General features: G+C 37.6%; 1 protein-coding gene across 1 annotated transcript in view; it reads right to left on the bottom strand.

Annotated features, from left to right (window-relative positions):
• The window catches only part of vipr1b (vasoactive intestinal peptide receptor 1b), a 57,870-nt gene extending 56,104 nt beyond the window's left edge, over positions 1-1,766 (bottom strand). Inside the window, exon 1 of the mRNA XM_084747014.1 lies at positions 1,568-1,766. Coding sequence (XP_084603140.1) covers positions 1,568-1,621 — 54 coding nt within the window. The 5' untranslated portion in view covers positions 1,622-1,766. The remainder of the gene's footprint in view (positions 1-1,567) is intronic.
• Between the last annotated feature and the right edge of the window lie 12,334 nt (positions 1,767-14,100).

Below are 14,100 nucleotides of genomic sequence, written 5' to 3'. Positions count from 1 at the left end.
AGGCAAGGTAACAGTGGACATATTCTAAATGTGGCATACATTTAAACTAATATAGATTTTCTTAGGTTGCTGAAATACCTTTTGTTGCTGAACTTGTCCACGGCAGTATATTTCTCACCTTCCTTCACTGGTACTCCTGCTGCTTCGACAAACAACTGTTGGTGTGCCAACAACCATTTACTGTAGTTAATGCACTGACCAATGAAAGTCCACCTCAAGAATAATTAATTTAATCCCCAAAATACAGCTGGGGATTGAATTAATATAGTTACAGTTATTTGTAATTGAAAACACAGGCAGGAAAGCTTATACATGTGCACAAGGTGCAGTTATCAAAATCCCCAGCAGCAAAGCACTATGGGACTGAAAGGTGACTTATTATGTGGCAGTGCTTATAGGCTTTGCCTCAAATTACCCAAATCCAGAGAGACTAAAAACATATTGAAAATGAAAACTCATGGGAGCAAACTGTGCCCTGTTGTTAATAAGATGTCAGGAGTGGATGGTGTATGTGCTTAAATAAATTCAACAGGCACTAATTGATGGTGTTTTTTTAATTAAATGTATATATAAATAATAGCATCACCTTAAACATACTCATGTCCAGTTAAATGGGTTTACCTGATTATCAGATTCTCATTAATCTGAGATCTTTACTGGCTTTTATGATTTCATTCATGAAGCAAAAGTTCAAAAAAACAGCAGGAAATTAAACTCTTGGACATGAGAGATCGTTGACTTCAGATTACAGGTAAAAGTGGCCAAACTCAGACACAGCTGAGCACAGCTAACAAATTCAGTACTGATAGTGTCCACTGTCATATCTGTGGTCATTAAACTGATCCATGTCTGATTTTTGGTACTGTCTGAGACCTCTGTCTTATTTTAATTCATTTGACTTCTCATGTCACCTGTAATGGTGTGTTGGTGGTGAAGCACACACTGTTCTGGTTGCCAGCTATTGAAGAAACTTCACCTTCACAAGTACTGACTCAGCTGCACACAATGGGTTGAAATATATTTCTGAATTCTTGCAGCCTGGTGTCTGTGGAGGAGATGTGCCCCATGAATTGAAGAAAGCAAAATAAAAGTAAAATGGAGACTAAATTAGTTTAAAAGGCCAAATTATTAAAATTCTCGGGGAAATAAATTGTTTAAACAGGTTTGGGTGGTTAAGATGTTATTATAAGGTTTATCAAACGCTGATTTTTTTTACATTAGATAGATAGATAGATAGATAGATAGATAGATAGATAGATAGATAGATAGATAGATAGATAGATAGAAATTGAATGTATATATAGTCATAAATAGCGACTCATAAAACACTCAACCATTGGTGCGCACAACAAGCTGAACTATGATTTCAAAAAGTCGTGTAAATTTGGCTGTAAGAAAGGTTTATCGCGCTCCTCCTGCGCGCACAGTGTCCAAAGTGGATTTAATGTCTGTAAAACTATTTTAATGCTGGTTACAGTTGGTGTTAGTCAGACAGCTCTTCGCTGCAAGCTGTAAAATACAGTTTGCCTTTAAAAATAAAATAAAAAGTAAAGGATATCCTACTCACCTTTGGCAGATGTCCGTAGAGCAGCAGGAGAAACAACAGCTGTGAAGCATCCATTCTGTCCAATTAGTTTTGGAGTTTTCTCCTTCAAGACTCCTCAGTAAAACTCCTCAGTGAATCTTAAAGGTGTGTTTGGTGAAAGCGACACTGTGTGTGTGTGTTTGTGTGTGTGTGCGTGCGCTCGGATGTGTGAGGTGAGCTGAACCGCTGCTGCCGCCCCATCGGACTGCGCTTTTCTGTGTGCGCTCCTCCACCAGGAGAGCTGCCTCTGTTTGACTGTACCCGCCCCCCCCCCCGCCCATTCACAACTCCAGAGCGCGTGTCCCAGGAGGCAGTTTGTTAACAAGCCTGTCAGGCTGCTGGAGAGATGGACTAATGTGATTTAAGGACGCTGTGAGTAAGAGTACCACTAATTAACTCTTGCGTAATCGGTGGCTCCTCTTGCTCCTCAGTGATGTCACCAAGCAGCTTTCCGTCCAAACAGGCATTTTTAGGCGAATTTTCAGTAAATCTGCAAGAGAAAATACAAATTTAAACACAGAGTAGTTCTGCCACTAGGGGTCTCTCTCATGCAATAAAAACAATAACAATTAAACTAGTCTGATGACGTCATGAAGTGGCACAGGATCATGGGAGTTGTTCTTTTCACTTAAACCCCCCCATCTATCTATTTAACATGACACAGGCATAAATCACAGGTAATAATAAAGTTTAATTCACATTACGTTTAGTCACGTTACAGAAGCTAGCAGCTAGCTGGCAATGGCTAGCAGTAAACATAAAACTACTTTGAATAAATTATTAATTTCTCTGCATTTGAACATTGTTGGAAACATTTGGGATAATGTAAGCACACAACTTACCAAACTATATAATGTGCAGCGTTTTTCATCGACATTTTAATGCAGACATGTTACATATCATAGCTTTAAGGTTCAGATGAAGTGAAAAAGGCCTTTTTAACCCTTTCAGCTAACATCCCGTTATATTGTGAACATTTAACAAAATTAGTCAAAAAATACAAATATTCCATTCCTTTGTATTTTTATATCACAGTTATAGCATTGATTTTTTTCTTCCTGTAAAACAAAATGTGACGGGTGCTTATGTAAGCTAGAACCAACCAATTTCAACCAATAATTACTCCACTGTATAACAAAATGATACACTCCTTCTATATTAACAATAAACACTACAACTGTAAAGCCTATTCAGTTAAATTGATCATTTCTGTGGTAATTTTGTCACATGCAGATATGCATGTTTGCTTGGTAATATGCATGTTGATGCTGTTCAGTGTGATGAGACAATATACAGTAGACAGTTAAGGTGCAAAGTCTGCCAAGCGAGCAGTGATATCTTTCAAACATGAAGGAAGCTGTAAAGAAAAGACACAAGAGGAAAGAACAGGAGGAGAAGGAGGTGGTAGAGCTCCCTAAATTAGATTCCTTGGGCTTTCTCGCTAACAGTCACCAGCCCATGATCCCCCTGCAGGGAACAATGCAGCAGTTCGGCTGGCATCAGCACTGACGCTGCCTTCAGTTGTGTGTCAACAACTGTCCACCAGGTAACTGTAGGAGAGCAAGCTACATATAATGTTAGTTAGACATCTCTATTCTCCCAGTGCAATAGCCTAAGTAACTCATTCAACTGTAAAAACAATGAAACAATGAGCAGCACATAAAAATAGGTGGATGGAAACCAGTGATCCAGACAGATGTAAGCCAGGTTTCTATTTTCTAGGGCCTGACCTCTATATCGTTCAACCAGAATGATCGGTGGAGTACTGGCCTATTATATGCACCAATATAACCTAAGAGAACATAATGCAGATCTTTTTTTGTTAGTTATAAGTTTGTTTTGTTAATTACAAGCAGCATTCTGTGCATATCTGATCCCCTTAACCAATTCAGTCACTCAATCACTCTGATGATTCACTGCCCTGATGTTATTTTGAACAATCAATTATTGTTAAACTGTAAAATATCCTGCCTCCATTACATAACTTTGTCACAAGTCCCTTAGATCAGTATCAGCATTAAACCATTGTAGAAGAAGAGGGCGCAACCAGATGACATAAATGAAAGCCTGGTCGTCAAACCTCAACTTGGTGGGAAAAAAATGCAGAAAATGTAATAACATTTTTAGAATATTTGGAGGGTTTGTATTTCTACTTGGATTGTTTTTAATGTACAATTGAAAATGTGCCTAAAAATAGGTGGATGGAAGCACATCGCTTTTTAAAAAACATTGAGAACCCGACTGTAGCTGCATTTTTCCTAACAAGCTTCAGTCCACCAGTGGCAAAAGATTTTTGGTCTTAAAGTTTTGTCACTGTTTTCCTTCTAGTTAGTGCCAGGCTGCATAGATCTTCCCGGAAATGTAACGAGGGAAGATCGACTTTATTGGTGAAACTCTAAACACATTTACCTTCCCTAAATCACATTTGGCACTGTGACGCAGTTGTGCTGCAAAATGGTAAACATGGACGGCAGAAACTGAACGCAACTCCAACACAATTGTCATCACGACTCAGAATTGTTCAGACTTGTTTCAAATGATGTGAAGTAGAGTTTTTTCACAATTGTTCCTCACTAAAATTGGAACTTGAAATGCAATCGGCTATACAATCAGTTTTCAATTCTACACACTGTTCTCTACAGAGGCACGACTTTCAAAATTACAGTAAAACCTTTTGTGCTCCTTTTGAAAGTAACACCAGTCACAATGACAAGCTTTATTTACCAGTGGCAACACAGGGTGAGTGGTTCAACATCAAGCAGCGATTCATACAGTAAATGCCTTCATGGTCTATGGTTAAAACCCCTTTAACAGGAGAAATTTCTACAGGCGACTTGGCCTGCGGTGATTGTCAACTCTTGATCTGGCGCAGAGGGTTTTCCTCCTGTTGTTCAGCAAGGGAGATTGTTTGATGTAGACAAAGTCCTTTGGCCTGACCAGTACAAAGACGTGATGGTGAGGCAGAATGATTCTGTCGCCTGTATTAGTCCAAGTGCGTACAGTGTACAGTATTTTCTGTACTAAGCTGTATAATGTGCATTTTTATGAATATTTTTTTAAAATTCAGAATGTCTTTTAAACACAGGAAAAATGTTTTCCTGTAGCTAAAAGCCCTGAACACTGTGTTTTCCCTTTTTTGATGTGGTGTGTATTGACTGCTCAGTGGTGTTTATATAATAACTGCCTGTGTGCAGGATCTGAAAGGATTGTCTGATTTTAGAGGAGTCTGCGGTTTTGTGTGTGCAGTTTGAATATTTGGTTTTGTGTTAACAATTTTGAGAAAACAGTTGAAGGTTTTAAGAAATTGTGAAAAACTGTAAACACAATGGGTGTAAAAATACTGGGTTAAAAAACACAGCCTAAAAAAAATAATCATTGTGTGCAAGTTTTAAAGGTTCTGTGAGGAGTTTTCTTGTTATGTTTACATTCAGTATTTTTCAGCAAAACGCACCACTGAGGCTTGACACACGTGTTAAAGAAGTATGTACAGTGGAGTCCAGTAAACAGCTGCTTGTTTTGCATACTAAAAAGTCCATTACCCAAATTGCAATGGTGCATCCTCTTGTAATTGCTAATGCATAAAGATGAGAAAGGTGTAATCACGAAAAAGGTGTCATGCAAATTCATATTAGTCATCAGCAAAACAAAACACCAAAATGAAGAGAAGAGAAGAGAAGAGAAGAGAAGAGAAGAGAAGAGGGGTTTGTGTCCACCACAATTTATTTGAGTTTAAGTGACAAGTTGAGAAAGGTGGTGACAGGGGACAAGTTGGCTTTATTGGGTCAAAGGAAAGGGTACAAAATGATCCACAGACCACTGCAGCACCTCTACAACCCCTCTGCCCCATGCACAATACCTGTGCACTCACAAAAATACACTCATCATCCATCCCGGACCACTGGCTGCAACATCAGCCGTCCATCTTCTCCAGCCACAGTCCCACGCTCATGCTGCCAGTGTCACAGCTGATCGACCTCCACTCACAGCTGACTGGACCTCACGGCACAGCTTCATCTTCAGTCTGTGTGACAGGCCGAGTTCACCCTGTGAGGCATTTCTCTGCATGAGCCCACCCATTAATATTGATGGACGGCATGTTTTGCACAAGCCAGCATAACACAACCATGAAATGAGTCAACATGAAGAACATAAGTTTCATTTCATCTTCTTTTCTGTCTGACATCACAGGTTATTTTTGTTGTGGGGCTTCACTTCAGGGTCCAAATATAATTTGTGCACGAATCCTCTCTAGTTGCTCTTTCTGCTTTCCATAATACCCTTTATTCTCTATTCTATGTGTCTACAAGCTGCAGCCCTCTATAGGTTCCTGTATAAGATGACTGAGGTTGGAGCATGCTGTAGTGTACATGACATGTAACAAGTGATAAATATTACAATAAATGCACAATGTGCACTTGTGTAATGATGTTGCTGTTAAAAAAAAGAAACACATAGTGATGTAATAAACAGCCACATATTGTAAAGTCACATTATTACACAACAGACTATGTAAAATTGTTTCTTGAGATCATAAAAATGTTGAAAAACAGCTCCATTAATATTTAATAAATTAAAATGTATTGAACTCTTTGTGAAATAAAGATGACCGAGGAATGTATGTGATGTATTTACATAATCTGACAATAATCCTAAAGGTTTCCTGTGAGGTTTTGACTAATCAAGCATCAGGTTGACTTTGGTGGTTTTGAGTGAAATATCTTCACAAATATTAGACTGATTGCCACACAATCACGTCCCCCTCAGGATGAATTAACTTTAGTGACCTTTCACCTGTAATCTACATTAATAGTAATCTACATTAGCGATAGGCCAGTGTAGCTAATGTTAGCAGTTGGTCTGTGTCACTATCAATAGCAGTTTTAATGCTAAAAGTGAAACATTTTTCCACAAGAGGCCATGATAATGAACTGACTGTAAAATTAGCTAGCTCACTGAGACCAGAGGGGTGTTGTGAATCTCCTTTCCTGTAACTGCAATAAAAAACTTTTTTTTTTTTTTTTTTTTACTTTTTTCTATCCTAATTATGTAATCCAGTTGCATGCAATCTGTGGCTTCCTAAGTCTGATTATAGCTGCTAAATATCAGCATATTAGCATTCTCATTGTGAGCATGTTAGCATGCTATAATGCAGTGCTGTGTCTTATTGCGCATGCTCTGCTGCGACAGCACAGACTGTACTCTGGTTAGCTGGTTAGTGACCACAGAGCCTTGTCTGTAGACTCTTAACAGTGCAGAATATTTGCTTATATAATCAGCTACTAAAGACAAGTTTTTTTTTACCTGACCTTCATATGTCCTTCAGTCCCTCTGTTCTTCTTTGAAGAGTCCTGTAGTCCTGCTTAAATCAAACAGATACTTCTTTCTTTCGGATGAATATAAAAGAACATTTTTTTGGTGAAAGAGACAATTTTCTGAGGCATAGATGAAAAGGAATTTATACTTTCTTTTACCCAGTTGCATTTGAAACAGATTTGACCTTTACATCCAGGGTGATGTATTAAACTGGACCAAGGAAAAATAAAGGTCCCCCACAAAGGATTTCTCTCTCAGGTCAAGAGTCTTTTGCTGAATTAATGTGGAGCTATACTTGTGTCAGAATGGATAATAAATCAAAGCAATAAATTATTTACGGTTAACTTTTCATCTTGGTCTCAGAGAATGGAGGAGTGAGGAGGGTACACTCTAATTCAGACATGATGTTTACACTTTAAACATCATTTCAACAAAATCTGTGTGCATGAGTTAAACTGTGCTCGAACATACAGTGTTGGGCAAGTTATTTGAAAGATACAGTCGGTTAATTAAATATCTGTTTGTTGAAAAGTAATTACATTCCTTTACTAACTACTCAGCAACAAAAGGATTTTGCCCCATCAGCCTAAACCATAGCTTCCCAAAACTAAAAAGGATACAACCTTTTTTTTTTTTTTTTAAAAGCCAGTCTTTCAGATGTTAAAACCATAAGTTGTCGGGGGCAGAAATTATTTTCCATTTGTCTTGGATGATATGACATGTGGCAGCATTCATAGCCATGAGTTTTAAATCTAGAATTGCACTCAGTGGTCAAATGAATAAGGAATAATAAAATGGTACTGAATGTTTGAAGACAAATAGCACTTGGCTCTAATCACAGTTTTTTGTTTTTTTTTTTCAATCTGTTTTAAAGCTTGGTATGAATAATGTGTATATTAATCAAGCACATGACACCTAGCTCCAGGGCATTATTTTAGAAAGTTATTAGCTTGGACAAAACACATAAGAGTAGTTAGGATTGGGAAGGGTAATGCTATTATTAATAGATGCACAAATGTTACGACACAAAACTCAATTAAACAAGTAATTCAAGCTTTACTAATGTCCCATCCTTATTACTGTTCAGTAGTATGGTCGAGTGTTCCTGAGAACAAGATAAATAAATTAGAAATGGTGCAGATTAGAGCAGCGTGCACTGAGCTCGAGTGTGGATACAGAATAAATGTTGTTGCAAGGCATAATTGTCTAGCTCGGTTACATGTTAAAACAAGATTTCTCTAGTCATTACTTCTACTCGTCAGAAATATCTGTTTATTTATTTTGACTTTATCATTTAATTTGGATACACATGACTACTCTACCATGAGGAAATTTTTATCAAAAGCAAGAACAAATGCCATCAAACAGTCATGAGCCTATGTACAAAGGGAATTCACTTCCTAGACATATAACACAAGAAAATAGTAAAAAATGTATTTCAAATGTTACTTTAAAAGCACCTGTTGACTGGAGACCTTGAAGAGATGTAGAAATTATGATTCTGGATGTTAAACCTTTAGTCAGCTGGTAGAGTTTGGGTAAATACAAAAATGATTTTGATTGTGTTGATGTGTCTTGTAGCTGCGGAGGATCTTTTAATGTTAGAACTACACATGTACAAATGTATGAATATAATAAAACTATAGTCAGATAAGTGGTGTCTTCTATTAATTAAGTCATGAAATATCACCTGTTGGATCTGTATTGTCAGTGACTTTGTCTTGAAGCCACATCTGTCTGTGTCTGTATGTGGTCTTTGTCCGGCGTATTTTGTAATGTTATGCATTATGATGTAAAGCCTGAACCTCCTTCTTTTGTCTTTAGAGCTCCCACCCTCAAAGTTCACAGCCATCTATCACCAAAGATTTCATAAACCTGTGGGCAACTTCCCTTGTGGCAATTGTTGCCATGGCAGTAATATTTCTAAAATGGACAGTTTTGTGGATATGTTCATAAATAAGATATACAAAATAAACCATTTTGCTGCAGCGTTTTCTTTCTGGTATGTTGCTTTAAATGCCCCTGTGGATTCTACCATGTGAAAAGAACAAAAATAAGATTTAAGGACACACTTGGGCATTTGGGGAGCATAAAACTGCTATTCAAACCAAAAAAAAATCCTAATTATCCATATAATTCAGACTGATTATGTGTTTGTTAGGTGCTGATGAAGACCTACGCTCAGCATGTGTTGGTCTGTTTGATTGCCGGTGCTCCAAGAAGAAAATTTAAACTCATCATTTCACCAGATGTGTCATCATTTTGTTCATGGTCGTGTGCTCCAGTCAGTGAGACGTCCTGGACCTTGATGTCTTTTTACCTAAACCATAGTTTGTCAACTATGGGCGGTGGGCCTAAGAAAAAAAAACTTTGTGCAGCCCCAGATGTGACATGAAATGCATGCTTTATATTTTAGTCATCTCACTTGTTTGTGCTATGTATGCACCGACTGTGGAAAACAGTTTTCTCCCTGAGGACAAATAAACTATCTATTCACTGTCCGTTTCAATATCTTCACCTCCAATGGAATATGTTTAATATACAACTCAGCAGTTTAATGTGAAAGTGAGGTAGAAAAGCCAGCAGATACTGTATGGTTGAGAATAAAAAAAAGGCTGCTAGGAAAAATGGATCGCCCCTTACTTCATCAGACGTTGGGAGGCAGATGAAGTGATCTGGTTTATGTGCAAACAGATGAATGTGGAGTTTAAAGTCTAAATGCCTTTATGAGACCAATCACATTTCTGTGCAGCCCTCAGTCATTTGCTGTCATTGAATATTCTGTTGCTTTTAGCATTTAAAATTATTTAGATTGCTTAAAATATCGTTATCATCATTATTATATTACTTACTATAATTATCAACTCTTTTCTGTGAATTAAAACACATTTTTAATGGGTATAAAGAACCCTGAGTACTGTAGCATGCTTTTATATTTTGTAGGTAGAATAAGAAAGATTTGTCCGAGCTGTCCATAAACACACCAGAGAGACAGCTGCGAGAGAGAGACATTCTCAGGACGTCAAAAATACAGACACTTTGGTGACGCATGCTGAGAACAGCAAAATGATGAGAAATACAGGCAGAGGGCAGAGTCTCTGCAGATATATTGATGATGATTGACAGGGATTAGGTTTCTGATCTACACATTGTTTTTTGTTGTTGTTGTTGTTGTTGTTGTTGTTGTATATTATAACCTTCAGGTTACATACAGATCCATTTTTAGTGTAGTGGAGTGATGATTCATCTAAACCCTTTGCATGATAATCTCATCTCTTTCAATTTTGATGATTATCAGTGAATTTCTTATCAAATATTAAATCACCTTCCCTTTAGTTTCATGTTATATTTGACTGCCAGTTACCGTCTAAGCGAGTCGGCCATGTTAATGTGAGGGTGGTTTTGTAAGCATGATGGTATGAAGCAAATGTAATGTAAAAAGCATTACTAAATGCGTTCAGGGTTTCAATCATAAAGCGGGTCCATGTTTCATTTATGTGTTTTAAACAACAGAGCAGGACAAATGACTGTCATTATTACACCCCTGTTATTATGTCCTCACAATGGCTTACAAATAATCCTCCCCTCATCACCGTGGCTGTTGTTTATCTCAGCACCAAGCTACATCTCTGTTCTGCCTCAATTAAAAAGAAAAAAAAAAACAAGGTGAAGGTGAGAGTATTAGTATATTGAATGTGTGAGTGCTGTTGTCAGCTTGTGATTCAAACACACACTGTGTGTAGGAAGGACGTTCGCCAACTGAGCCAGGTCACAGTGAATAGAGGAAGAGGAAATTGGAAGTGAGTTTCTGCACCTGTGTTTTTTTTGGTCCAAACAAATATATTTTACACGGGAAACATCTCTCTGTTGTCTGTGAACAATGGGAAATAATGAGTGTGCCACTGCTGATTCAGATCAAGTACCCGATAGAGAAAATTGAATTGAGAAAAATTGTTTTTGAATGAAACGCGAGACTGAATGGGAAGTCTGGAGCCAGAGTTTTTCATTGGAGACACAAAAGAGGGCAGCAACAAAGTGAGGCAACACTTGAATCAGTAAAGTTTGACAGTGACGTTAAGAGCAAGCTGCTGTGTCACAGAGGTGGGACACAACCAAGTACAAATCTCCTGACTGCACTTCAGTGGAGTTTTCAGGTATCTGTACTGTACTTGAATATTTATTTTTCTGGCAAATTTTTACTTTTCCTCCCTACATTTTAACACAAATATCAGTACTTTCTGCTCCTTACATTTTCAAAACAGGATTCTTACTTTAGTTTTAATGCATTTGAGGGGAATTATTGATTTTCTGTATTTTGCAGCCTTACTGACAAAGACTGATTCTAATCTAAATGAAAGTGAAAATAACACACAGAAAAAGACTGTTACTTGGTGTTGACATCAGCGCATGTCACACACAACAAAACAGACCAAAAAAAAAAAGACTGTGCAAGAAAACACAACATAAAACTTTAAAAAAAACTAACATGATGCAAAATATATAACAGGACCAAAAAGACTTAACAACACATAACAAGCAGGAAAAGATTTGACAAGAAATAAAAGACATAGATGTAACAAGATGAAGAGGGACATAAAAGACGAAAACAAGACAAAAAATTGCAAAAAAGGAAAAGATGTAACAAGACAAAAAATATGTAACAAGATGAAAAGCAATGTAAAAGACAACAATTTGTAAATGAAGTAAAAGACAAAAAGATGTAACATGACGAAAAAGTTGCAACAAGTCAAAAAACAACATAAAGACATAAAAGACGTACCAAGACAAAAACAACATTAAAAAAAAAGCTGTAACAAAAGACAAAAAATGTGACAAGAAGAAAAACGACAGACAAAGAGGGCTAGATTTTACTTTATACTTATACTGAGTCCATTTCTGAGCCTCAACGTTTTCCACTTTTTCACTTGAGAAATTTAAGAATGTGTGCACTTTTGCCACCTCTGTTATATTATGACGGCTTTTCAGTATTTTCCTTTCAAAAATAAATCCAGCTTGATGCTTCTCCACAGTGGGATGAACTGTAAATATTGTATTGATAACTATTGTTGTCAGTCACGTGTCCATTCATGTGACTCTCCAGTCTTATCTGTACCTCAGGCACTTTGGCTGACTGGGAATCTAACAGCTTATTGAATACAAGAAAGAGGAGGAGGAAGAAGAGTCATGTGGGACTTCACAGACCTCAGACTTTTTGCATACCATCAATACAAAGATTGGGGAATTACTCCACACAGTTTTTTTGTCAAATTGTTTATCAATGCAATTTTATCTGAGCTGCTGCAATCAAGCTGGAGGGCCACTTCCTGCACCTTACGCAATTAAAGCAATTGCTCCTGTGGCCAGGCTCACCCCTGGATGATGCTCACGTAACGTAACAGATACTCAAACATTTCTGGAGGACAAATACATTACATAAAAGCCATTTTCCCCCTCTGCTTGCATGGACTTTATATCTCCGTTTTTGTTTGGTCTACAGAATATATTTCCATACACATGGCTCAAAGCAGTCAGCTCTGTGGCGACTGTAGCAACTGATCGGTTGGAGTTATTTAGGCTTTTTGGCTGTCAGTAATGGAGGCATGCGTTTGTGTTTGAGCGCCAAACCTCAGTTTTTCCAGCGTTCAGTGCAGTCTGGAGGCTTAGGATAAGCTCTCTTTGCTTAAAGGCTCCACATGTCTTAAAGGGTAGTTTGCACTTTGGCTTTGCTTCTGTGCTCTTTGCAGTGGAGATGTGCTAAGCGTTGCTGCAAGCTGCTGGAAGAACAAAAAGGTGAAAACATGATATACATGGTGCATCATAATGGAGGGACAGTGTGGTGACAGCGATCACAGTGACAGTCGATTTGATTTTCTCTGTGGTGATGTATAGAGGAGCAGCCTGCCAGCTGTGGTTCAGCCACCCAGCTGTCATCTTTGATATTTGACCTATACATTCTCATCTGTGTCTGCACATCTCTGACAAAACACAAAGCCAGAATCAATGGTGAAAAGTAATCAAGTACATGTCCTTTAGTACAATACAACTTTGAGGTCAGTGTATCATCAAAATAATTTTTGATGCTGTTAGAATAGTTAGATAATGTTGCTTTAAGTAGTTTGAACACTTGTATTTAACAGAGTGGAACTGCTACTTAAACTTTAATGAAAGATCTCAGTCATAGCTAAACTGGAACAAAAAATCAGCCATGACACTTTTAGCCTTAGACCAGCCCCCTACAATCAGTTGAACACCACCCACCAGTACACCATCTTTGCAGATCCCTTAAATATACAGTAATATTCCTCCAAACCACTACAAAGCTGAGCAGTGCTATGGACAAGTACACATTATTATGAATTTAGATCCAGAATTCTTGGAGTTCCCCGACGAATACAAGCAAAAAGCTGCAGATTCTGAACAACAGCATGCTGGTAATGACCAAAAAGTTGTTTATTCAATTAATGCACAGAGCTGCTCTGTTTATTTCATTGAATACTAATTATTCAGTTCACACACATTTTAGGTATCGAAATATTGATAATGATTACTGCATAAGGTGTTTACTGTTATTAGATCTTGTTTGTTTGGGGAATTTGAACTACAGTTGATCTCTCTGCAATATACACTGGTGCTCACGTGCCTACCATGTGATGGTGTATGATCACTGGACAGCGGCACCAACTGTTCGAACATAATGTTACTGTAGGTGGAAAAACATCTGGAATAGGCTTCATGTGGGTCTACCCCATTACCTAACATTTAGTAATAACAGTAATTCATGATATATATATCAAAATAGTTGCCACACAACCTGAAAATAAATGCAGGACAACTTTGATGCCTGTTTTGGGGAATTAAATCGTTTTTCTTCTTTCTTTCTCTTCCTCTTTCTCTGTCCTAATATGTTGTTTTGTATGGTTATTCTGTTCCTTTAGGTGTTTGCACCCCATTGGCTTTGTGTAATAAAATTATGTAATAGAGGTAACCTATGATAATGTTTTCACCCATCTTTATCAGGGGAACCCTTATCCAGGGACTGAGCTAGACTCTGAGCACAGTGGGGACAGAGCATTCTTGAGGGGCCCCTCTGATAAAGTCATTTTCAAATTCACCACTGTAAAATAGCTGATATATTGTACAAAAAATGCCACGTATTAAGCCTATGTCATACTGTAAAGTAAACATACAGTAAAGCCTCTTAA

This window comes from Lutjanus erythropterus, chromosome 21, assembly GCF_056507025.1.
Source record: "Lutjanus erythropterus isolate fLutEry1 chromosome 21, fLutEry1.hap2, whole genome shotgun sequence".
Classification (NCBI taxonomy): Eukaryota; Metazoa; Chordata; class Actinopteri; order Lutjaniformes; family Lutjanidae; genus Lutjanus; species Lutjanus erythropterus.
This window is presented reverse-complemented; position numbering and strand designations above follow the sequence as displayed.